The following is a 25,065-nucleotide window of genomic DNA, read 5'->3' on the forward strand; positions in this document are numbered from 1 at the left end:
TTAGTAATGGGACTGGAACTGCACTTGTGAGAATTTGTTGGTCTTCTAGATAAGGTGGTTGGAAATGTATCAAATGCATACAAATGCATAGAGCTGTTCATCTGTATACATCCCACAGAGGGGGTTTCATTGCTTATTGGAACCAGGAGCATCCATGAATAAATTCATAAGGACTGGATATCATTAAATGACTGTATACATGATGTTTTAGGGACCTACTGTGGTGTTACTTATGGGATCACATTTTGACGGCTATATGTGATATATGTATAAGTGACTAGTAATGAGTGCCTCACACTTGTTTTTGTTCTTGTATGTGTTTACTATGTAAACCAGTTTGGGAGTTGGGGTGTTCCCCTGTGAGTGCACCATTTCCACACAACACATTATATATCATCCTTGAGCGCCGTTTCTTCCCTATCTCGCACCCTATACCCTACATTCCACTGTATATGATCCATACTTCCAGATGGTAAATAATATTGCCTAAAAAAGTGGTTCTCAACATTTTGTCTTCTGTGGACCCCCATTTTATTATTACTGGAACCTGTGGACCCCCACTGAATCATTATTGGAATCCAGGGAGCCCCTATTGAGTCATTATGGGGACCCTGAGCTAAACATTGTTGATGATTTGAACCACAGAACAATACACAAAAATACAGAAACAAGCATCAAACATATACACAAATGATAACACATTTTAACTAATTTGCAAAGAAATATAAGTACACAAATAAACATTTAAATAGGAAGGTTGAAGCTTTTCTAAATTCAATAGAAGGCACACATTGTCCACACTATCATACTATATTCTGTTTGATGCACCTGCACTCCCCCCAAGAATCAATCATTTAATCAATTCATTTCTTGTCTCCAATTTCAAAATTCTTGACATTTACAGTAAGTTTTACAATTTTCAAGTGTACTTTTAACCACCTTATTTATATACATGTTATTAATCTGTTAATATTATTTAATTTTCTAAGTGGTCGTGGGCCACCTGAGGAGGCTTTGCAGACCCCCAGGGGTCCCCAGAGCACAGGTTGGGAATCATTGGTCTAAAAGAATTATAAACAGTTATGAGCGTGTTTTTATTCTTCCAAGGAATCAAATGCTTCACTAAAGTCGAAGGACCTTTTGACTCACAACGAAGTGTGGTGAACCATCAAGAAACTTACCTCAACACTACCACAACAATTTAGACACCATGACCAATGTTGCCACGGAAGGAAAATTCCAATAAGGGAAAAAGTTCAAAGCTTTAATTTACAACCACAAAGTTAGTGTCAAGAAGACAATGTGCAAAATCAAATAATAAAGATATGTGACTACCATAGGCTGCCCAAAGTGGCGAAACAAGTTCAAATGAGTTAAAATTAGCACAATTAGGCATTCAAGAACAGTTAGACATATCATCAATGAAGGTATCTGAGATACAGAAACATATCTCAGGTCCGACTGTACCAATATTTGTCAAGTTCTATTAAGCAGAGTATGCAAATTTAGGGATGGACATAGGTTGTCCCTACAGCCAACCAAATTAGGAATTGTATGTGAGGGGACAAACACATGCAGTCAAAATACAAAAAGAAGACAGGACATTTTGGAAATAATATATCTTGGACTACAGAATACTAACTAGAAAAATTAAAAGAGTGACTGTCAGAATGTTTGCTTCTATTCTATGAAAATGGATAAGTCAAAGGAAATGGCGATCAGCAGAGAGATATATACCTCTCCAAGGGACAGCACTCAAGGATTCTTCATCAGCAAAGCATTCTTAATCAGCATCAAAGTCTAGTCAAGAGTGTCATCAGGAAAGATGCAGAGAGAATGCAGAGTTAAGAGTCTCTTACAGTCAAGGAAAGACGGACTAAAACTTATGAAGTCCATACCTATTCAAAATGCGCATTGTGTTCTCATTAGTTGATAAAGTGGCACCATATCATGCACAAAGGACATTGCCCAATCAAAATATCAATACAAATTCAGGTTTCAACAGTCTGTTTAATTCCCAGGTCTAGCCTGAAATCATCTCCTCTTTCCAAACTCCAAATAGTTTTGGAACATTTAGGATTCCTTTGCAACAATTCAGTTTCTTCCTAGGGTATGCAATATGCTCCTCTCAGTTACATGCAAATCCATATGTTAATTAAAACAAATTTGTTTGCTTGAAGTCCACAGCCCTAAATGTTCCTTACCAAGGTCACTAAACTAAACTTCTCTGTGAAATTGATCAAGCAACCCATTACTATTGCAAAGCATCTCATGGGAACAGGACCTAGAGAAACACTCACTTTAGAAAGAACAATGATTCATCACTTTAGCTGACTACAAATATGATTTCTCCAGGCCTAAGTTATGCTAACACAAGAAATATAAAATGCATTTAATTCAATACTGGTTAATAAAACACACATAATATACAAACTTATAAATTGACCAATAATAATATACCATCTGTTAAAAATAGGGTCTCTGGTTGGCAGTCAGTTTGCACTCTGTCCAAGGAGGGACTCTCACTCTAGTCAGGGTAAGGGAGTTGCACTCCTAAGACAACCCCTGCTCACCACCTTGGTACCTTGGCACAAGCTTATCTGAAAGGCAACATGTAAAGTTTTTGTACCAACACACACAGTAATTCAGTGAAAACACTGCAAAATTGACACAAACCCAGTTTATAAAAATAGCCAAATTTATCTAAATCAGACAAGACAAAATGACACAAATCCAACATACACAAGCAAAGTTATGAATTTTTAAAGTAAAAAAAGCCTCAATCCATAGAAATCAATGGATGCTTTGTTTTTACACAAAGTACCTGGTTTGCGTAAAAAATAAAGCCGCACGGGTGAGCGTGCATTGAAAAAGTCAGCAATGCATCAATTCCTTCCTTGCAAGTGAGGTCATGCATTGTTTCTTCTTAAGGTCAGGTAGGGGACGCACCGTTTTGCTCTCCCACTAGAAGAGCGAAGCATTGATTTCCAGACAGGCAACCTCAGGTCCGCGCAGGTTCACAATGAATTTGATGCCCAGAGACGATGCATGCGAAATTCTGGCGCACTGTGGTGATGAGCTGCGCTATTTGGGTGATGCGTCGAGTTTGGCAGCCGCACACAGTAGTTGCATTGATTTCCCAGCTGAGATGCAGGTGGGGCGTCAATTTTTCAGCTGTGAAGCATCGATTTTCTCCCGCATGGCTCCTGTGCATGGATTTCAGTCTTGGTTCCACCAGCTTCTTCTTTCAAGGGCCCAGGGTCTGGACTGGGTACCACTTGTCAGGGTAGGAGTCTCAGCATGAGAGTCCACGTGCCTGCAGAGGAAGTCTTTGATGGCCCTGAGGCTTCAGAACAGAGAGCAAGCTCAGTCCAAGGCCTTGGAGACACTTCACAAGCAGGGAAACACAGCAAAGTCCAGTTGTTACCTCTCCAAGGCAGAAGCAGTAACTGCAGGCCAACCCAGCAAAGCACACTCACAGGCAAAAGGGCAGTACTCCGACTCCAGCTCTTCAGCTCTTCTCCTTGGCAGATGTTCCTCTTGATCAAGAAGTAATCTAAAAATCTGGGGTTTTGGGTCCACTACTTTACTCTTTTCGGCCTTTAAAGTAGGCATACTTCAAAGGAAAGTCTCTGTTGTTCACAAGATCCTTCCTTGCAAAGGCCTGGCCCCAGACACACACACCAGGGGGCTGGAGACTGCCTTGTGTGAGGACAGGCAGAGCCCTTTCAGGTGTATGTGTCAGCTCCTCTCTCCCCTCTCCTTCCCTGGAGACTCATCGGGATATGCAGGCTACAAACCCAGCTCCCCTTGTGTCACTGTCTAGAGGGAATTCACAAACAGCCCAATGGTCAGTCTGACCCGGACGTGGATTTCACAGGCAGGCAAAGACACAGAATGGTTAAGCAAGAAAATGCACACTTTTTAAAAGTGGCATTTTCAAACTGACAATCTAAAAACAAACTTTATCAAAAGTGTGAGTTCAGAGACCCCAAACTCCACATCTCTATCTACTCCCAGTGGGAAACTACAAAAATAGTTAAAGGCAGTCCCCATGTTAACCTGTGAGAGAGATAGGCCTTGCAACATTGAAAAACAAATTTGGCAGTATTTCACTGTCAGGACATGTAAAACACATCAGTACATGTCCCACCTTTAACATACACTGCACCCTGCACATGGGGCTACCTAGGGCATACCTTAGGGGTGCCTTACATGTACAAAAATGGAAGGTTTGGGCCTGGCATGTGGGCACACTTTCCAGGTCAAATTGGCAGTTTAAAACTGCAGATATAAATACCTCAGTGGCAGGTCTGAGCCATGTCTAAAGGGCTACTCATGTGGGTGGCACAATCAGTGCTGCAGGCCCAATACTAGCATTTGATTTACAGGCCCTGGGCACCTCTGGTGTACTTTACTAGGGACTTACTAGTAAATTAAATGTCAATCATGGAAAAGCTAATTACACATACAGGCGCAGATTTATACTCTGTTTTTGCCGAATTTGTGTCATTTTTTCTACGCAAATTCAGTGAAAACCTAACTCCATATTTATATTTTGACGTTAGACATGTCTAATGTCAAAATAAAGGAGTTTACACCATTTTCTGGATGCGTGCACCTCCTTTCCGTCACCGAGATGCAAGGTAAGCCTTCCCATCTAAAAAAATGTGCTATCCCCATAGCCCGATATTTATCCCCCTGTGTAAAATGATGCACAGGTGGGAGGCTGGGCGAAATAATGGTGAAAAGCTTGCTTTGAACCATTCTTTAACACCTGGGTCAGACCAGGTGTTAGGGGACCTATGGATCCATTTCCATGGTTAAACACCATGGAATGGGTCCACAGGTGCCCTCTCCAAGCCCCCGGAACACCCCCATCCCCACCAGAGGGACACCGGAGGATGGGGGACCCCATCCCAAGTAAGTCTGGGCAAGTATTTTTATTGCCATTGGGGGACCTAACTTAGGGCCCCCAGCATGGCACAGGGTGCAATGGCCATGGCCAGGGAACACTTGTCCCCTGTGCTGGTCATTGGGGTGATGGGCATGACTCCTGTCTTTCCTAAGACAGGAGTCATGTTTTTGGTGGTTGTGCACCAGGAAATGGCACTAGTCTGGTTAGAGATATTTTTTTGCCTCTAACCAGGCTAGCATCATTTTTTGATGCACAACCCCCTTCTTTCCTACCACCACCCCCACCCAGCTAGAATTTTCTTTTAAGACGCTAGCCCAAGTTTAGCAGCGACTTGAACTATTCCTTTAATATAGCGCCCGGCTGGTGGTGTGGAATGGCGCAATCTGGCGCCATACTTTTTGCCGCAAAAATGAGTTTGCTGAGTTTTGCCTCAAAAAGTATAAATCAGGCCCACAGTTTATACAGAGAGCACTTGCACTTTAGCACTGGCCAGTAGTGGTAAAGTGTACAGAATACCAAAAATAAGCAAAAGCAAAGTCCAGCAGATAGTCAAAACATAGGAAGCAGAGGCAACAGGACATGGGAGACTACGCCAAGAATGCCAGGTCTAACACGAACAGAATAAGTAAATCATTTTGTTATAAATTGTAAAACATTGTTTATGCATCACATCAGATATAACAGACATGTGCATTTGTATTATGTGCACTTATTTTTAATCTCACAAACTACACATTAACCATAAACAAATCCTAATTTGTTTTGATGGCAAATAATATAGTCTAAAGTACACTTTGGCATTATTTAAATCTTATTAGTACATTGTTAAATAGGGTAGGCACAATTGTGACCACCACAAATGAAAACATGAGCACTTTTAAACTATGTCAGAGCAGTTTTCTACCTTAGGCTGTCAGACATGAGACAGAAATTGTAATCTTCTGCTAATGTGTGGGTCACTAAAATCATTACTAAAATGCATGCTCCAACACAGTAATCTTCTTAAAATAATTATAGATTATTTACATTTTTAAGGAATTGTGTGCTTAACACTATATTGCTGAAAATAAATCCACAATTAATGAGATTGATACTGACTCAGTCTCGATGAGTACAGGGTTTATAGGAAAATCTGACACCTTTCACCCCAGGTCAATCGATTGTTTAAGACTTTTAATTTGGTACTTTCAATTTAATACACAATGCGTCCTTTTATCCAGTGGCTTTTGGGCACTATGTGCAATAACAGTCGTTTTACGGTCTTGTTGGTGTCACTGACGACAATATGTCATTCTAAGGCCATCTTTCACACCTTTTTAATGTACTTTCTGCATTTTACACACCATTTTCCACGTTTGCAATTGCAGGGCATCACAATTGGACCGCTTGTTAAATATCTCGACGTTAAAAAGACCAGCAAAAAGCAGTCGGTTAATGAAGAAATTCACATTCGGGTATGTGACTTCTGTGAATTTGCCAAAAAGTATTTGCTTATGTTGTGTAATGTCAATTTTAATCACCAGCATGTAGGAAAAATGATATGCACATAAGAAATATATCAACAGTTAAAATGTCATAATTGTCAATCTAGAAAAGATCTCGGGCCATATGTACGAACACTTTTTCCCATAGACACAGAATGGGTAAAAACCTTTGCTGCATCTGGCCCCTCATTAGCAACTGTCTAAAATGTCTATGAACACCTCGGTTTTGCTTTACATAGTGACTAATTCCCTTCTGTACCACCCTAATTCAAAGAGGGTTAAAATCCATCGAGATTGAACATTTAACTCTATGAAAATGAATCAAATAATAAATACAAAATATGTTCTAATATTATCAACTCAAGTTGTAAGTGTAAAAACTACCGGGATTAGATCGATGAAAATATGCAACAAAAGAATTAAGCTCATATTCTCAAAACAGTGTTCATACTTGCACAGACAAACTTTCCAAGTTGTAACATGGAAAGACGTGTGAATTGTTTGTGGAGGAGCATTTTCCCAAAGCAGGATAGTGCACTGTGGAAGTCGCCAGGCAGTCAGTAGTTACTGGGCCCCTCACGCACTTCCTGTACCCTCCCTGAAGCTCAGCTCCAGCCAGTAGCTTGAAGCTGATGCTCAACTACTCATGTGCACCTACACTCCTTGCTATGAGACTCGGGGGATATATTTCTACCTGTGCTGGGGGCTCTAATGAGGATGTACCTCTTCTTCAGACAGCCTCCAGTTCAAATTTTAACATTGTGTGAATGCCCTTGTCCATCTGGGGAAAACAGCAGAACACATATTTTAGCACTGTGGTCCTGTGGGATGTGCAAGTAGCCCTCTTTTTTGCCTTCTTTTTTTTTTTTAATCTTTTGATGCGGCCCCTCGCCCTCCTCTGGTAGAACACCTCCACACTTCGTTGCTGGGATTGTGCTGCAGTGCCAAAGACATCATCTCACAACTTCCCTGCCTTGTATGGGTGAGAGAAGACCCCTGCCTCCTGCTCTCTCCATGAGGCTGGCAATAACCGTGGGGAGCAGAACTAGAGCGCAGTCTGCACTTTTTAGGCTCAAACACCAACTGCCCCGAATGCCACCAACGCATCAACAAATATTCAATAATTTATCGACCAGTCAGTGCTACCTGTGCGCAGGTGTCAGGCTGAGCTTGACAACAGTCTGGCTCACTCAGCCAGCGCTTGTGCTCATGCATGTTTGCACGTGTTAACATGTTAACATGCAATCTGCGCAGAGTCCCTTTTCCTACATACCCTCCGTACACTTTTGCATCATAAAAAGGCAGTGCTGCGGTGCAATGACACCGTAGATTTTTCTAGAGGAACACCATCCCTGACTCCCCATGAAATCTGGATATTTTGTTTCCATTTCTTGCTGGTGTCACTCTTCAGCCATTTCTGGGTATGAAAAAATTGTAATAGACAGTTTGATTTCTTCTTGTTTGTTAGTATTTGCTAATTTTCAATGCAAACCAAGCCATGAACCACCACTTCCATCCCTTTGCGGGAGAATTACTCCTGCGGTAATGTTACACAAGTGCAAATGGATCTAGGCTTGCATTTCACTTTGTGAATGCCTTCCAGGCACAAATCTAGCCATTTGTGCACAAATAGAATTTTATGTATACAACTGACTTTTTCAATCGGTCCTCTGATCACTGCTTTGTACTGAGAAAGATTTGAGAACCAAGTGCCACATGTAGAAAGCTTTTTTCTCTTCGCAAATGGCCCGATTCACAGAATTGGCCCGTTTCCAACAAGAAAAAAAGCATTCTGCGATGCACAAACACAATTTTGAGATTCAGTAATCTCTTTACCGAATCACAAAAATTGGTGCTAACCCATTCGCAAATTGCAAAGAAAAAAAGCATTCTGCGATGCACAAACACAATTTTGAGATTCAGTAATCTCTTTACCGAATCGCAAAAATTGGTGCTAACCCATTTGCAAATGAGAAGGGGTCCCTAAGGGACCCCTTCCACTTTGTGAATGCATGCGTAAATATTTTTTCAGAGGAGGCAGTGGTCCTGCGGACCACTGCCTGCTGTGAAAAAAATGAAAAGAAAAATTTTCATTTTTGTTTTTGAACTGTATTCCGTTTTCCTTTAAGGAAAACGGGCTGTATTTAAAAAAATAAATACTGCTTTATTCAAAAACAGTCACAGACATGGTGGTCTGCTGTCCCCAGCAGGCCACCATCCCTGTGAGTGTGGCAATTCCTAATGGGGTCGCAAATTGCGACCTCCCTCTTTAATATTATTGAGGTGGGTTATTTACGACCCCATTGGGAATTGCAAACAGTGTGAGTTACACTGTTGTGCATTTGGTATTGCGATTTGCAATTTCTGAATTGCAGAGATTCACAAATTGCGATTCACAATACCAAATGGTTGTACATCTGGCCCCTAGTGAACATGCAACTTCTCAGTTCAGCAATTTACTAACTTCACTGGCCTATTCATTCTCTGACATATTATTTATTTTTTAATATATTTTCAGGGATTAGAGACATTGATATTTTATATAAAGCACATGTTCAAAATAAATTATGTAGGACAGGACTATGTTTATGTACCATGGTGCAAGAGTACTTAATTTGAGCCTTCCTGCCGAAAAACAATCAGAGAGGCATTTCCCTCTTTCTATTTGTGCTGAAGAATGCAGCACACATAGAAATGGGGAAAAAACTAGGAGAACTAAAGATACTTCTCATTACGCCTTCCCTGGAAAGCTGTAGCATTATGACACATTCCCAGGTGTAACACTAATGGTAAATCTGGGAATACACCAAAATCCAAGGATGGATGCTTAGGAACACCCATGCTCCACCCATAGAATGCCTCCCTGGGGCACAGTAATTCAAGGCAGTGATTTGCATTGCCTTGCGTTACTCCACATTTATCAAGCCATGCAGTGCCATGCAAGGTGGCCCTGCATGACTTTATGAAGCTGAGGGTCTCATTTACGAAGGCTGTGGTCAAGGCGGCATAGCAAGTGCCCTGCTGCACCACCCTGCGCCAACAGGAAAGGGCAGAAATGCACCATATGTACAAAATACCATACATTTCTGTCCTTTCCCTCTGCGCTGGCGCACAAATTGCTGCCTAGAACCAATGCAGGCACCCTTGCACCATGGTGCAAAGATACCTGCATTGCGGGAATGATTGTTTTTGTGCAGGAAGGGATACCTTCCTCCACAAAAACAATCATAAGAGGTGCTTTCTTCTTTGTATGTGTGCTGCAGAATGCTCCAGTGAGGCAGTGTGTCGCTAGTGCCTCGTAAATGATGCCCTGACTTTAGTGTTGTGTCAACTTTCCAGTCCCTTGCATAGCGCAAGGGTGATGCAATACTATGATAAATATGGGCCAGCACATCTTTGCAGCATTTAGTCTCAAAGATAGTTATGTTAGGCTCCCCAGTCTAAATTTTACCAACATAGAGATAGTGAAATAAAAAAAAAAATTAAAAATAAGTGAGGTTGGACTAAACAAATCTTTAATGATGTCCCTTTGCACACATGATGAAAAAAAAACTGAGAGTCAACAGGCCTTCAGATTTTGGAAACTAAACAAGTGTCTACTCCTTTGATTGCTATACAAACTCATGCGCATGCAACAGGATATAAACAAAATCTGATATCAGGTTATGACATTTTGTGTAGTCCTTAGTAGTGAATCTATGAAAAACAATATAAGTGGTGTAACCACCATTTAATTTATTCCCATATGGTAAATATAAATAGGAGCCCAGGAATTATTAAAGAAACATCACAAATTTTGATCATGATCATTCAAATGGGATGTCAAATCTCCATAGTATTCCAGTTAAAATGCTTAATGACGTGTACATTTTCTTGCATTTGTTTTGACAGTTAATGGATCACCTGAAAGTCGGAATTGAAGATGTGTGTGGGCATTGGGGCCACAATCAATTAAAAGACAAGTAAGTAGTGCCTGATATTTATAAAGTAAAAAATCATACATCTTCAGCATGGCAATATGTTACTGTTAATTGGCTACAGGTTTACAATTTCGTGAAGTTTGGCCTGAATCCGAGCTGACCTCCGCAACCCTGTTTCAATAGTTTGTACCCTTTTGCCACCTTTGTATGAGGTATTTTTCTGAAAATGGTTGGGCAGAGTTGTCTCAAAAAGGCAACATAATATAATGTCACGAAGTAAGAAAATTTAATAAAGTTGGCTGAGGCACAAAAAGCTATAGCAAAAATCTTTGTGAAGGTGAAGAAAAGAGTGGGTAAAAATAAACGGAGAGAGTGCGAGCCAAACAACGAAAGAGGTAGAAAGGAAGAGAGAAGAGAGAGAAGGACTCAGAATATGTGAGTGCGTGTTACAAGATCAGACAGACTGCTGAAACAGCACTTCCACTATCAGCGCCAACACTGTCGGAATGAAAGTGTTGCGTCTTTGTTATTTGATGTCCTCGGCGAGTTTTCTTTGGCACTGACTGTTTAATCTATGAAGCAATAAAGTCATTTCATTGTATTTTGCTGAAAGCAAGTGTCATAGCTCGCTTGAAGGGTTTGACGCATTACAAACATACTAGAAGTAAGCGCAATATAACTTGCACTGCTGGAAATGTATTTCTTTTTAGAATCGTTGTGAAAAGGAACAAAGAAAATCTGCGCGGCATTGCTAAAATTTGGTTCGATCAGTTAGCAGGACTTTGGTTTGTTCCTTCTTGGTTATTCCATTATATGATTTGACATCCTGGATATATCCACAGGCAGTTCTTCCACCATTTAGATAAATGCTTAATTTATTTACACATCCATTCTCTGCCCTACTTATATATCTAACTTTTGTTTTAGCTGACAGCTTTTCATGTGCAGTTCATTTTCACTTTTTCGTGGGATCATGGACCTTCTAAGCTTGCATGACCGTTTGCCAGGTGTTATTGTTCACACACGAACACCTTCAACCACAACTATGAGGCTACAAAAAGCCACTTTGCTGACCTTGAATGGCCTCATAGATATGGACTAAGACAGAGCAGTGCAAGTCGCAAGCAGCGCCAAAACGTCCCCAGAGCAGGCGTAATGAGGAGAAATATTTTCATTTCTCTTCGTTTTTCCTCTTTGCATGTGTGCTGTGTTCTGCAGAGCACATCAAAAGTGGAAAATGCCTCTTGGGACTGTTTTTGTGCAGGAAGGTGTCCCTTCCTGCAAAAAACACATTTCTACTTGCAACGCATCATGGTGCAAGGGTGGCTGCATTGGCGCTAGGCAGCCACTTGTGCTCCAGCTTCGGGGAAGAGACATGAATGCACAGTGGGCCATATTTATGAGAGGCTTGCTCCATTTGAGCATCACTTTTTTTGACACTTCAGCGGTGGATGCCTCTCAACCATATCTATGAGTCCACTCAAATCCACTTCGAAAGGTTTTGATTGATTGGCCTCATAGATATGGAGTAAGACAAAGCAGTGCAAGTTGCTGCTTTGCCATACTCTGTACCAGGGAGGCGTTCCATGGGTATTTTCCCATCCAACACCCATGGATTTTGACACTACCCCAAATTTACTTTATCATGTAAACCTGTGGCAGCGCCAAAACCTTTCGCCGCCACAGAGCAGGCATAACAAGGATAAATATTTACATTTCTCCTTGTTTCTCCTCTTTCCATGTGTGCTGCATTCTGCAGCACACATAGAAAGTGGAAAATGCCTCCCTGGATTTTTTTTTGTGCAGGATGGTGTCACTTTCTGCACGAAAACAAACTTGCATGCAACTCAGACACCCTTGCACCATGGTGCACGGATGTCTGTGTTGGCACTAGGCAGCCAATTATGCTCCAGAGCAGGGTGGAAAGGACAGGAATGCACCGTATTGCATAAATACAGTACATTTCTGCCTCTTCACATTGGCATAGGGCAGCACAGCAAGAAAACGTGCGCTGCTGCCCTATGCCAATTCTCCATGAATAAGCCCCTGTATTTAATAAATATGCTTAATTCCTGCCCTTTCAAATTGGCGTGTGGCAGCTCAGCAAGAAGACTTCTGGGGCTGCCCGACATCGATTTCCCGTAAAAATAGGCCAGTATATTTAATTTGACTTTAGAGTCATTGTAACAGATTGCTCACCTTGTAAAGATTCCTTATCAATTCTGGATCTTGCCCCACATGAGGCTTTCTCAACAGACTGTGGGGCATATGTATGAAAGAGTTGCATTTCCTTTTCACCGCACAACGGGACACAAGAGTGACGCAACTTTTAGGTAAAATTTAGCAAGCCACTCAGGCCATCTCGCATGGCTTGATAAATCCAAAGTAATGCAATGCAAGGCAGAATTCTGCATTGCATTGCTCTGCTCTGGGAAGGCATTCCATGAGGGGAGCTTGGGTGTTCCCATCCATTCATCCATAGATTTTGGTGCATTCCCAGATTTACCATTAGTGGTTTACCTGAGAATGTGTCAAAATGCTATGTCTTCCCAGGTGAGGGGGTAACAAGGAAAAATATCTTTATTTCCCCTCACTTCTTTCTATTTCTGTGTGTGCCGCATTCTGCAGCAGACGTAGAAAAAAGAAAATGCCTCAGAGGATTGTTTCTGTGCAGAAAGGCATCCCTTGCTGCACAAAAACAATGCTGCATATAATGCAGGCACCCTTGCACCACGGTGATTATATTAAATACAACACATTCCTGCCCTTTCCCTATCTTGTAGCGCAGCAATGTGACTTGCTGTGCAACCATACTTATGCTTATGGAAAATATTCCCATTTTAGCCGCTGGAGCTAAGTATCAACAATGAGGAAAAATTAAAGGTGCAGTTTTTACATCACCAGGGCATACAAAGCATCTTTTATAATGTCCCTGCTTATAGTTACATGGCACCTCACCCATGGAGCATATTGAGGAGAGCTTGGAGGCGATCTATATGTAAAAATAAGGTTGTTTATTACTTGAGAAGTACCTCAAGTCCCAAAGTCAAATTTGCACATATTTTACTTTTTAAAGAGTCTGCAAGGCAGGAAAGCCTTTAAAAATGACAGCAGGCACCACAGTAATGCACACTCTAGTGCAGGAAGTCTACTCAGCCTCTCGATTCCCCAGCCCTATTTTATACTAGGGTCTTATAGGTAGCTTAAATCCCCCTGCCCTGTTATCTACTAGGGACTTACAGGGTCTGTCATTGCCAGTTGGAATTATAGCATTGTGCCATTTGACCATTTACCTTTTATTCAGAGCACTGGGCCTGGGCCTATTTAGCTGAGGCCAGAACACAGCCAGGGTCAGTTACCACCAGTATCAATCAGAAATGTTGGGGGGAACATGCTAAAAGGGTGACTTTCTCACAAGAGACAAAGAGCCTGTCAGAAAATAAGAGAAGTGTGTTCCAAAGCATTCATTGCTTATAAATGCCTCCTTTTCAAATTATTTAGTCAGGAACTGCTATCTCAGGAAAATACTCTACCTGATCATGAGTTGGGTACTTCATATTGAATTCTCTGGACAGACCATGATCTTGGCAATGTCATATTATAAGCTTTGTACATTCCCCTTTCCTGAAACCTGTGGCATTGGGTTGGCACAAGATGAAGATGCCCAGGTTTGATATCCTTAGGTCTGAACTGAACTCTGCAGTCCTGCCCCTGCCCTCCTCACCTGACCCTCATTGCAGCTCCTCAAAAAACCTCCAGACGACTATGAGCATGGACATCTGATTGCAGTCCAGGCAGCAAGGATGTTTAACTGCACTCTAAATGCGGGAAGAGTGCACTGTCTTCAGATTGTATCAGATTGTATTAATTCATGTTACAATTTCATGTTGAGTTTTGAGGAAACTGAACATTCTTCTATTTCTGGAGAAAACTCTAGCTATGGAGACAAAACACACTGGCTGAAGTTCCTCCACCACAGGTACAGTACTGAAGAATAATTTCAGCCAGTGGAAACAACTCTATTTCTAGAGTGTTTACAGAAATTGGAAGATATTGAGTTCCATCCTACCTCTGAATGAGGTCCTAAGTGTCTATTCCTTCTTCTCAATATAATTAAATACTTCTTCTATACCGAAGACTTCTAGAACTCTAAAAGAGTATTGCATCTTTTCAGAGTGAACTATGAAAACATTCATCTGACTAGTTTTAAATCCTTTTTTAGTTTTCCCCTGAAATTTTGCTTGTGTTCCGACAGGCAATTGATACCAAGTGCACAAACATTTGTGCAAAAATTAGAAGTTACCACTGAGTCTATCATAAACATGCTTTATTGTAGGATTACTTAACACCCTTACAAATAGATCAAAACACATTTGAGATAAAAGATTTGACAGCACCAAGGCTTAAAATAAAACAAAATGTAATAAAACATTGGTACTTACTGGAAGAAGATAACAAAAAATAACTGGTGAGAGCTAAAATCCACTCAGAGCAAGGATTCCTACACTGCATCCTGAGCAACAGCATCAGTAATAATAAAACAAAGATGGAATTAAAATGCTCCTGGCTAAAACCAAATTGTCTAATGGCTGTAGGGAAGAACAGAATCATAGGGTACTGTAACTTAGCTTGCGTTACTGTGCAAAGTGCAAGGTCTCCAGACTTGTGCAGCCATTCGCTAAAGTGCAGCGTGCAAAACATTTGTACCAACTATTTGATTGTGATCACATTTTATCCTGGCCAGGCACTGTTGCCAGAGATGGACAGATATCTCGCAAACTCCGTCCCATTGTGGCCATGAATATGCTGATCTGGGCCAGATCTTTTGGACCCTCAGATGTAGAGATGTATATCATGGCCACTTTACATGATCTTATGCACTTTTGAAGAAAGATAGGCCTTAAATAAACTTGCCTCTAATCAAGCAGTGCTGGGCAACAACATGTAGGCCCTCATTACAACATTGGTGGTAAAAGCCGCTTACCGCCGTGCAGAAGACCGCCAACAAACTGCCGCGGAATTCCGCCACAGCTATTATGACCCACATGTCGGAATCCGACAAAATTCTGACACCCACACAAGTCTGCCACACCAAAGGTCAGTGCTAAACTGGCGAACACAAAACCTCCACCATCACGCCAACAGAAATATGCCCACACTATCACGACACACGAATCCACGCAACGGTCTTTCAACTGCAGTATTCCATTGGCGGTACACACCGCAGCGCTCAAAATACACACACTCTTACAAAACACAGCCACATTGTGCAATTCGAAACACACACACCTGATACACATACACACACCACTCCCACACACCCATTACAATATAAAACACACACCCACATCACCCACAAACCCCCACGACAAAAAATTCCAAAAGAAGGCCAGAGAGAGAGCACCAGCAAGAACAACAGCATCCACAGGCACACAACACCATCACCCACAGAACTTCCACGCACCTCACACAACACACCACTACATATCAGCACACTTATCACCACACACTCCACCCCACACATCACCTACACCACCCCATGGCACAACAAAGACACCCCGGGTTTTCAGAGGAGGAGCTCAGGGTCATGGTGGAGGAAATCGTCCGGGTAGAGCCACAGCTATTCGGAGCACAGGTGCAGCACACCTCAATTGCAAGGAAGATGGAGCTATGGCGAAGAATAGTGGACAGGGTCAACGCAGTGGGACAGCACCCAAGAAATCGGGAGGACATCAGGAAGAGGTGGAACGACCTACGGTGGAAGGTGCGTTCCGTGGTCTCAAGACACCACCTGGCGGTTCACAGGACTGGCGGCCGACCCCCACCTCCTCACCCACAACTAACAACATGGGAGGAGCAGGTCTTGACGATTCTGCATCCTGAGGGCCTCGCAGGAGTAGGTGGAGGAATGGACTCTGGTAAGACAAATCTTAATTATTACATCCCCCACTCTACCTGCATGCCAGCACATACCCCACCCTCACCCCTACACCCCAACTCCTCACATATGTACCCAACATCACAAACCACCCATCCGAACACCAAGCCCTGAATGCAACAACAAAGCATGGACACCCATCACTAAAGCGTGCCCACTGCACATACCCATACAACCCCCTAAACCATCCTCACACAAGGACCCACACAGGAATGCAAGCACTGGGGTACACGGTCACCCACCCATTGCACACCATGACACACACAGATGTAATAACCATCCTTTTATACCCCTGCAGGACCCCTACCCAACGTCACCGGACAGGAGGGTCCACACATGTCCACACCACCAACAGAAGAGGCCCACAGTGATGACAGCAGCTCTGTCCACTGGATCTAGATGACCAGCCCGGCTCATCGGGGACCTCTGGACTGTCGGTTCCCCTCACCCAGTCACAGGCCACCACAGACCTTCCCCTCTCTGGAAACACCAGCACAACACCAATCCAGCGGGCCCATACCTCCGTCCCAGGACACGTCAATCAGCTGTGTGTCCACCACTACAGGGAACCCAGAATAACCCACCAACCCAACAACAACAGGGACCTGGGGGCAGTGGCAGTGGGCACACGGTCCAGGGGACAGAGGCCCAGGAACGCAGGGGAACTGGGAGGGATGCTGTGCGGCAGAGGGCGGACAGGCCAAGGGAACCCACTCTCCACGAGGCCCTCTCCTCCATCATGGGAGCATAACACCACTCCCAGGAGACGATGACAACGGTACTGGCCAAGTTTCAGGAGACCCAGCGCCTGCAGGAGGAACAGTATATGGGTGTCAGGGAGGAACTCAGAACCATCAGCTCCACCCTGGGCACCATCGTAGGGGTGCTGAAGGAAGTACTCAACACCAGGAGGGACACTGTGGCACTACAAGGGGCCCCTGACACTAGCATGGATGATGAACTGCCCACCACCTCCGCTGGCGCTAGTGGACAGGAGGCACCGCCGCAGGACCACCACACCAACACCCCACCCCCTGCAGAGGGAGAACCACCCCGCAAACGGTCCCTGAGATCCAGTACAAAGACAGAACACGATGCCAAGACCCCGCCAAGAAATTAGACCACCCTGATTGTCCTCCTACTGTCCCACTTTGTCACCCTGTCCATACTTTAACTGCCCCAGCTCCACTCCCTATGCCCATTTGGGCAATGCACCTGTGAGACTAATAGACTGGACTCTGCCATGGACATTCTTCTGCCATCACCCCTCACCATTTCACTACCCCATCCAATATTGAGCACTTAAATAAACACACTTAAAGCACAAAACAATCTGGAGTCTGTCTGTGATTTTAAATAGTGTATTAGCAATTAGTGACAAAATGCTCTTTCAATTGTAATGTCAACATACCTATGTCACACAGCTCTAGTCCATGAGGAATCTAAGTAGATGTCACACAGTGGGACCCACATCTGTGAAATCGTAAGGGAAAGTGACAACTCAGTGACCATACACTGGGTGAAAACGACACACAGTAGAGAGGTAGTCGTGTTAAAGTACATGTAGTAGGCAGGTCTGTACTCTTACCTGTGTCTCACTGGAAATATTGCGGGATCACTGAGTCCCTGTTGTTCATGTCTTCTTCCTCTGCTTCCTCCTCTTCACTGTCCACAGGCTCCACAGCTGCAACAACACCGCTATATGGACCATACTCCTGCAGAAAAGGCACCTGTCGTCGCAAAGCCAAGTTATGAAGCATACAGCAGGCCACGATGATCTGGCACACCTTCTGTGGTGAGTAGAATAGGGATCCACCTGTCATATGGAGGAACCTGAACCTGGCCTTCAGGAGGCCGAAGGTCTGCTCGATCACCCTCCTAATTCGCCCATGGGCCTCATTGTAGCGTTCCTCTGCCCTTGTCCTGGGATTCCTCACTGGGGTCAGTAGCCATGACAGGTTGGGGTAACCAGAGTCACCTGCAAATGGTGAGGGACAACTGTTAGATACACACTAACCTGGAGGGATATCCCCAGACCTAGACAACCGTTTCCATTGACTTGCCTCCAGGTGCTCACCTAATAGCCACACATGGTGCCTCTGGAGTTGACCCATCACATAAGGTATGCTGCTATTCTGCAGGATGTAGGCGTCATGCACTGAGCCAGGGAACATGGCATTCACATGGGAGATGTACTGGTCTGCCAAACATACCATCTGTACATTCATAAAATGATAACTCTTCCGGTTTCTGTACACCTGTTCACTCCTGTGGGGGGGGGGGACCAAAGCCACATGTGTCCCATCAATGGCACCTACGATGCTGGGGATGTGTCCCAGGGCATAGAAATCACCTTTCACTATAGGCAAATCCTCCACCTGAGGGAAAACGATGTAGTTCCGCATGTGTTTCAGAAGGGCAGACAACACTCTGGACAATACGTTGGAAAACATAGGCTGGGTCATCCCTGATGCTATGGCCACTGTTGTTTGAAAAGACAAACTTGCAAGGAAATGGAGCACTGACAGAACCTGCACTTTAGGGGGGATTCCTGTGGGATGGCGGATTGCTGACATCAGGTCTGGCTCCAACTGGGTACACAGTTCCTGGATTGTGGAACGGTCAAGCCTGTATGTGATAATCAAATGTGGCTCCTCCATTGTCAACAGGTCCACCAACGGTCGGTACACCGGAGGATGCCACCATCTCCTCACATGTCCCAGCAGATGGTGCCTATGAAGGACATCAGCGAGCACAGAGTCAAACAACTCAGAGGTACGTACCCACAGTTTACCCAGAACACCAAACATACACAAAATGTGGCCTGTATGTGTGTTGAGTCTAGGCCTAGGTATGTGTGACGCAGTTGGAAAGGAAGCCATGTGGGCTCCTGAAATGGTGGCTGCCTGACCTCTAAAGTGGGACAATGGGATGTGAGGTAACTGCGCTGGCGTTGTACACCGACGCGGTAGGTGGTCGAAGACTGCAGCGCAATTCTGCATTGGTTAACATTGGATCCTATGGGTCCCAGGAGCCAATGACGATGTACGCCGGCGGTGACGGTACGCACCGCCGCGGACGTGACCGCCATTTTCCATCTGTTCAATCCCGCGATACCTGATCTTCGACAGGAGAGGACCTACACTGCAAGTGCTGCTGTGACCTCGGTCTGGAAGAGACAATGGCTCGAGTGTCTGGGGAAAGAGCCCCTGCCTTCACATCGGAGGAGTTGGAGAAGCTCGTGGATGGGGTCCTCCCCCAGTACACGCTACTCTACGGTCCTCCAGACAAACAGGTATGTACACAGGGAGCATGTTGTGTGGGCTATGCCTGTGTGGAGAGGGCTGGATGTAAGAAGGAAGGGGGGAGAGTGCTGCGTGCATGAAAGACGGTGAATGCATGTGCCACATGGCAAGGGTAGGGATGGGGGCCAATCACTTTGACGGTGCAGTTGGTATTAACATCTCTTTTTCCCCTGTACATTTTATGTAGGTCAGCGCCCACCAGAAAAAATATATTTGGCGTGCCATCGCCAAGGACGTACGTACCCTGGGGTTCTACCACAGACGGAGCACCCACTGCCGGAAAAGATGGGAGGACATTCGCTGCTGGAGCAAGAAGACAGCGGAGGCTCAGCTGGGGATGGCCTCACAACGTGGGAGGGGTGCCCATCGCACCATGACCCCCCTGATGTTCAGGATCCTGGCGGTGGCCTACCCGGAGTTGGATGGGCGTTTAAGGGCATCACAGCAGCCACAAGGGGGTGAGTACACTCTCATTCTGCTGACTTTGTGCGCAGTGGAGGTGTCTGGGTGGGGGAGGTGGGCTGTGGGTTTCCCTAGGCCAAGGCGAGTTCTGTAGGCAAGGCCCCTCCGTAAGGCAGGCCATGTGGCACCCCAGTCCACCTCTGTAGAGTGCCAAGTACACCTAGTCATGCCCCTGTGTCATCTATGTGTGAAGATGTCGCCCATAGCCTTGTAGCCCATTTCCCAGGAAATGAACAGTGGAGCCCAAGAGCGCGGTGCAGTGCAGGGGGCTTCTGTGTCTGTCGTGTCCGCCAACGGTAGCAGTAATGCATGCACTCAACATGTCTTTCTTCTGTCTCCCCCCCTTTTTGTGGTCTCCCTGTTCTTGTGTGCATTAGCATCATCAGGCAGAGGAGCAGTGGCACCGGAGCACGAGGGAGCTGCATCCCACATGGCCCTGGAGGGTGACACTACAGAGTCTGAATTCACCAGTGGGATGGAGGGCGAGGGGAGCTCCACGGCGGGGACAGGAGTTGACACCAGCGACACGGACTCGTCCTCTGATGGGAGCTACCTTGTGGTGGCGGCAACATCTGTGCCCCCGCATCTACAGGTACAGCCGCCACCCCCCTACCAGCACCGCCCTCCCAGCAGCCCCTCAACCTTTGCCCCGTGCCCGCTCACCCAGGAAGGTGGGCATCACCTTCGCCCCAGGCACCTCAGGCCCTGTCCCATTCACCCCTGCTGACCTCAGTGAGGAGGCCATTGACCTCCTCAGGTCCCTCACTGTTGGGCAGTCTACCATTGTGAATGCCATCCAGGGTGTAGAGAGGCAGTTGCAACAGACAAATGCATTCCTGGAAGGCATTCATTCTGGTCAGGCGGCCCTTCAGCAAGCTTTTCAGACTCTGGCCTCAGCACTGATGGCAGCCATTGTCCCCGTCTCTAGCCTCCCCCCTCCAACTTCCTCCACCTTAACCCAATCCCCTGTACCTCAACCTATCCCAAGCACACCTACAGACCAACATGTACACACCTCAACACCCAAGGGAAGCTCAGGCAAACATAAGCACCACACATCCCACAGGCACTCACGCAAGCATCACACACATGCAGACACACCAACATCCACTGCCTCCACTGTGTCCCCCTCCTCCTCGTCTCCCTCCTCCCTCCCAGTCTCGTCTACACTCACACCTGCATGTACTACCTCTACAGCCACTACGTCCCTCTCCAGCACCCCCACTCCCACACACCATTTACGTGCAGTTAACACCCCCACTACCATTCGCACGCCCCCTGTGTCCTCTCCCAGTGTCTGTGACGCCCCCTCCCAAGATACACAAACACCGGCACCCACCCACCCAACAGTCATCCACCTCACGACAGCCTCCAGCGCATACACCTTCACCCAAAGTCACCAAACGTACACCTCCTACAACCACCACCTCTTCTTTCACTCCCAAACCTCCTCCAGCTACCCGTCCCAGTGTGTCCAAAAAACATTTCCTGCCCAAACTTGACCTCTTTCCCACACCTCCCCCACCCCGTCTGTCTCATAGGTCCCGAACTAGCACCTCAGCCACAACATCTCCGGGACCAGTGGTGCCTGTAGTCACCGGAATCTGGAGTGCACCGGCCACTAGGGCAGCCAGTGTGGCACGGAGCCACAGCACAGACAGTCCCCCACCTGTGAAGCATCAGAAGTTGGCCAGTGCCTGGCGGGAAAGGGGGAAGACTCCAGCCACCAAAGCTGCTCCCAGGGGTCCCGTTGGGAGTGTGGAGTCAGCTGTGACACCTTCCAAGGTGGGGAAGGGCCACAAGAAACCCGGCAAGTCTGGGAAGAGCAGCACGGCGGAGAAGACCGCCATCATCCCCGATGCCCAGGAGGCCACCGCCAGCATCAGCCCAGCTCCCCAGGAGGCCAGCATCAACCCAGCTGCCCAGGAGGCCACCGTCAGCATCAGCCCAGCTGTTCAGGAGGCCACCGCCAGCTCCAGCCCCGCTGGGCCATGAAGGACCGCCAGCAAAAGCCCCGCTGGGCACCGCCATCTCAAGCACTGCTGAACAGGGCACCGCCATCTCAAGCACCGCTGCACAGGGCACCGCCATCTCAAGCACCGCTGAACAGGGCACCGCCGTCTCAAGCAACGCTGAACAGGGCACCGCCATCTCAAGCACCGCTGAACAGGGCACCGCCGTCTCAAGCACCGCTAGCCCATGAGTGGCAGGGGCACTGACGCAACTGAGTCTGTCACGGGGTGAATGATGAAGCACTCTGGGCACCATGCCCCCTCCAGAACCAGTGGAGACTGTCATCTACTACCTCTGTCCTTAGCAGGATGAAGCACTCTGGGCACCATGCCCCCTCCAGAACCAGTGGAGACTGTCATCCACTACCTCTGTCCTTTGCAGGATGAAGCACTCTGGGCACCATGTCCCCTACAGAAACAGTGGAGACTGTCTTCCACTTGTGAGACTGTGGCTTTGCACTCCCCAGGATGGAACAGTGGGCAACCCACCCACTGTAGAGACTTCTGAGACTGTGGCTTTGCACTCCCCAGGTTATGGCAGTGGGCAACCCACCCACTGTAGAGACTTGTGAGACTGTGCCTTTGCACTCCCCAGGATGGAACAGTGGGCAACCTACCCACTGTAGAGACTTGTGAGACTGTGGCTTTGCACTCCCCAGGATGGAACAGTGGGCAACCCACCCACTGTATAGACTTGAGAGACTGTGGCTTTGCACTCCCCAGGATTGAACAGTGGGCATGTGGCCCCCTCGTGGATTTGGCGTTGTGCACTCAAGCGAATGAGGTGCCCCCCCTTTCCCTCCCCCTGAGGTGCCTGTTTAGTTGCTCTCTGATGCCCCTGTTAGTTCTCTCCGTCATGGTCGGGGATCTTGTGTGGGCCTCGCCCATACCGTGTGGTCCCAGTGTTCAAAGGACTTTCTCAGTGCACTACCTGGACTACTTTGCTTGGTATATATTTTGTCAATGGTTTTATATATATATATATATATATATATATATATATATATATATATATATTTCTGTCTACTTGCTTTTAATATATTACAATGGTTACACTCATTTTCTGTTGTCTTTGCATTCTTCCGGTAGGGTTTGGGGGGTGTAACTGTGATGTATTGATATGCATTAGTGTGTGTGTTGTAGTGGGTGAAGGTGGGGGTGCGGGTGTTGCGTGTGTGTCCCTGTTTTTTGCCTCCCCTCTCCCCTCTGTCATAGGTGCAGTTCTCACTGTGGTCTTTACCGCCGACGTTGGTGCTCCTGGTAGAGGAGCTGGAAGACTATTGCAGGTCGAATTTGGAGTTCCGGGTCCATGGCGTCCTCGTTCCTCGTGGGGTGTGTAGAGGTGAGCGTCTTCCCTTCGGGATTCCTGTTTCCGCCGGAAAAGGTGGCGGATTGGCCTGTCATAATAGTGTGGGCGGGATATTGTCTCTTGCCTGTCTGTTGGCGGTGACCGCCAAGTTGTTTGTTTGTACCACCGTGGCGGTCGGAGTGTTAAAGTGTCTGTCTTTGTTGGCAGTTTCCGCCACGGTCGTAATAGCACATTTTTTACCGCCAACCTGTTGGCGGTCTTACTGCCGCTTTAACACCAACCACCAGGGTTGTAATGACTACCATAATGTTCATTGCCGAGTCTGGGGAGCCCTCACATAGTAGGCATTCCCATTACCCATGGGAGTATTCTCCCAGTGTGACCTGTATTCGTTTATGGGCAAGATTAGTAACCATGTCATTAGTATGTTCCTTAAAGCTTGTCTCCCCAAAGCTGCTTTCAAATATGGCTGAGTGGGGGGCGGCTTGTGATATTTCTAGGTCCACTTACCCCGCTCATACTTTTAGTTTCATTAATGTCTTGTTCCCTGGAAATTACCTTGCTTTGTTTTTTTAACATTAAGAGCCTTGATGGAGGTACAAGGGTTGGTTTTCTGGAGCAGATTCAATGTGACTCTGGCAGAATCTAAATATTTTGACCAACTGCTCTTTTTGTCTTAAAATATTGTACACAAGGTGCCTCTCATCGATTCTGGGTTTGCCGTAGACACCTGGTGATAGAATTTAGTTATATATTTTTTACAGTTGGTGTCCATGTTTGCAAGCCCAAATGCAAAGCAAATCAGTTTGCACCACATGGCTTTGGGAATACTTAAGATTTTCCTATATGCAGCTGTGTGGCAGCATTGTAGTATCTTGGTAAGCTTGCGAGGGAAAGCAAGATGGCCATATGTTATGGTGGGAAGGATATTTGCCTGTATCACTCTTAGGATCTTAGGATCCCCTCCGCTGAGCAACTATTTGTGCTTTGGTACTGTTTGCAAAGTGCATACATTGTTCTTGCAGCTTTTTTTGCCAGTTCTCCGGCGTGCAAGTTGGACTTGACAGTGTCTGATTGCCAAACCCCAAACTAATTATATTTGCAGACCGCACTTATTCTAAGCTGTTTTCATGGCAATGCGAGTGTGGTGCAATAACACCAGGTCATCCATGTATTTAATTATGGGAAATTTGAAATGGCCTAATTTAGTTGGAAAGATATGTCCCTTCAACAACTCTGCCCCTAGGTCGGCAGTGTATAAATTGAACAGAGTTAGGGCGATAACATAGCCCTGCTTGGGTACTTTGTTGTATAGATTTTCCCAGTGGTATGATTGTTTGTGATCCTAATATTCACCCATGTGTCAGTATACAAAGCTGTAATTGCAGCCAGAAGTTGCTTCAGAATGCCCCACTCTGCAAGGTTGGACCAAAGAATGTGCTGATCAATACCATCAATGTGGCACTAAAGAAAATGAAGCAAGCATAGAAAGAGGGTGCACTCACTTCAGTGGCCTTCTTAAAAAAATGCGAAAGAGTGATCATGTTATCCATGGTCGAAGAATTTGGCCTGAATCCTGCCTGATATTGTGGGATGATAATGCGCTTGTTGATCTAGTCCTCAAACTCACACAATAGCACGTTTGCCAAGGTCTGAGTTACCATCCACGTCTGGAAAGGCAAATAGCCTTTAATTTTCAGGAGCAATGCTGGCTCCC

The 25,065-nt window shown here is 45.8% G+C and overlaps 1 protein-coding gene across 1 annotated transcript in view; it reads left to right on the forward strand.

The window, feature by feature from the left end:
- Window positions 1–25,065, forward strand: part of SLC9A4 (solute carrier family 9 member A4) — a 483,018-nt gene that overhangs the window by 309,162 nt on the left and 148,791 nt on the right. Inside the window, exons 6-7 of the mRNA XM_069204437.1 lie at window positions 6,286–6,372; window positions 10,294–10,364. Of these exons, the coding sequence (XP_069060538.1) occupies window positions 6,286–6,372; window positions 10,294–10,364 (158 nt within the window). The remainder of the gene's footprint in view (window positions 1–6,285; window positions 6,373–10,293; window positions 10,365–25,065) is intronic.

This window comes from Pleurodeles waltl, chromosome 8, assembly GCF_031143425.1.
Source record: "Pleurodeles waltl isolate 20211129_DDA chromosome 8, aPleWal1.hap1.20221129, whole genome shotgun sequence".
Lineage (NCBI taxonomy): Eukaryota > Metazoa > Chordata > Amphibia > Caudata > Salamandridae > Pleurodeles > Pleurodeles waltl.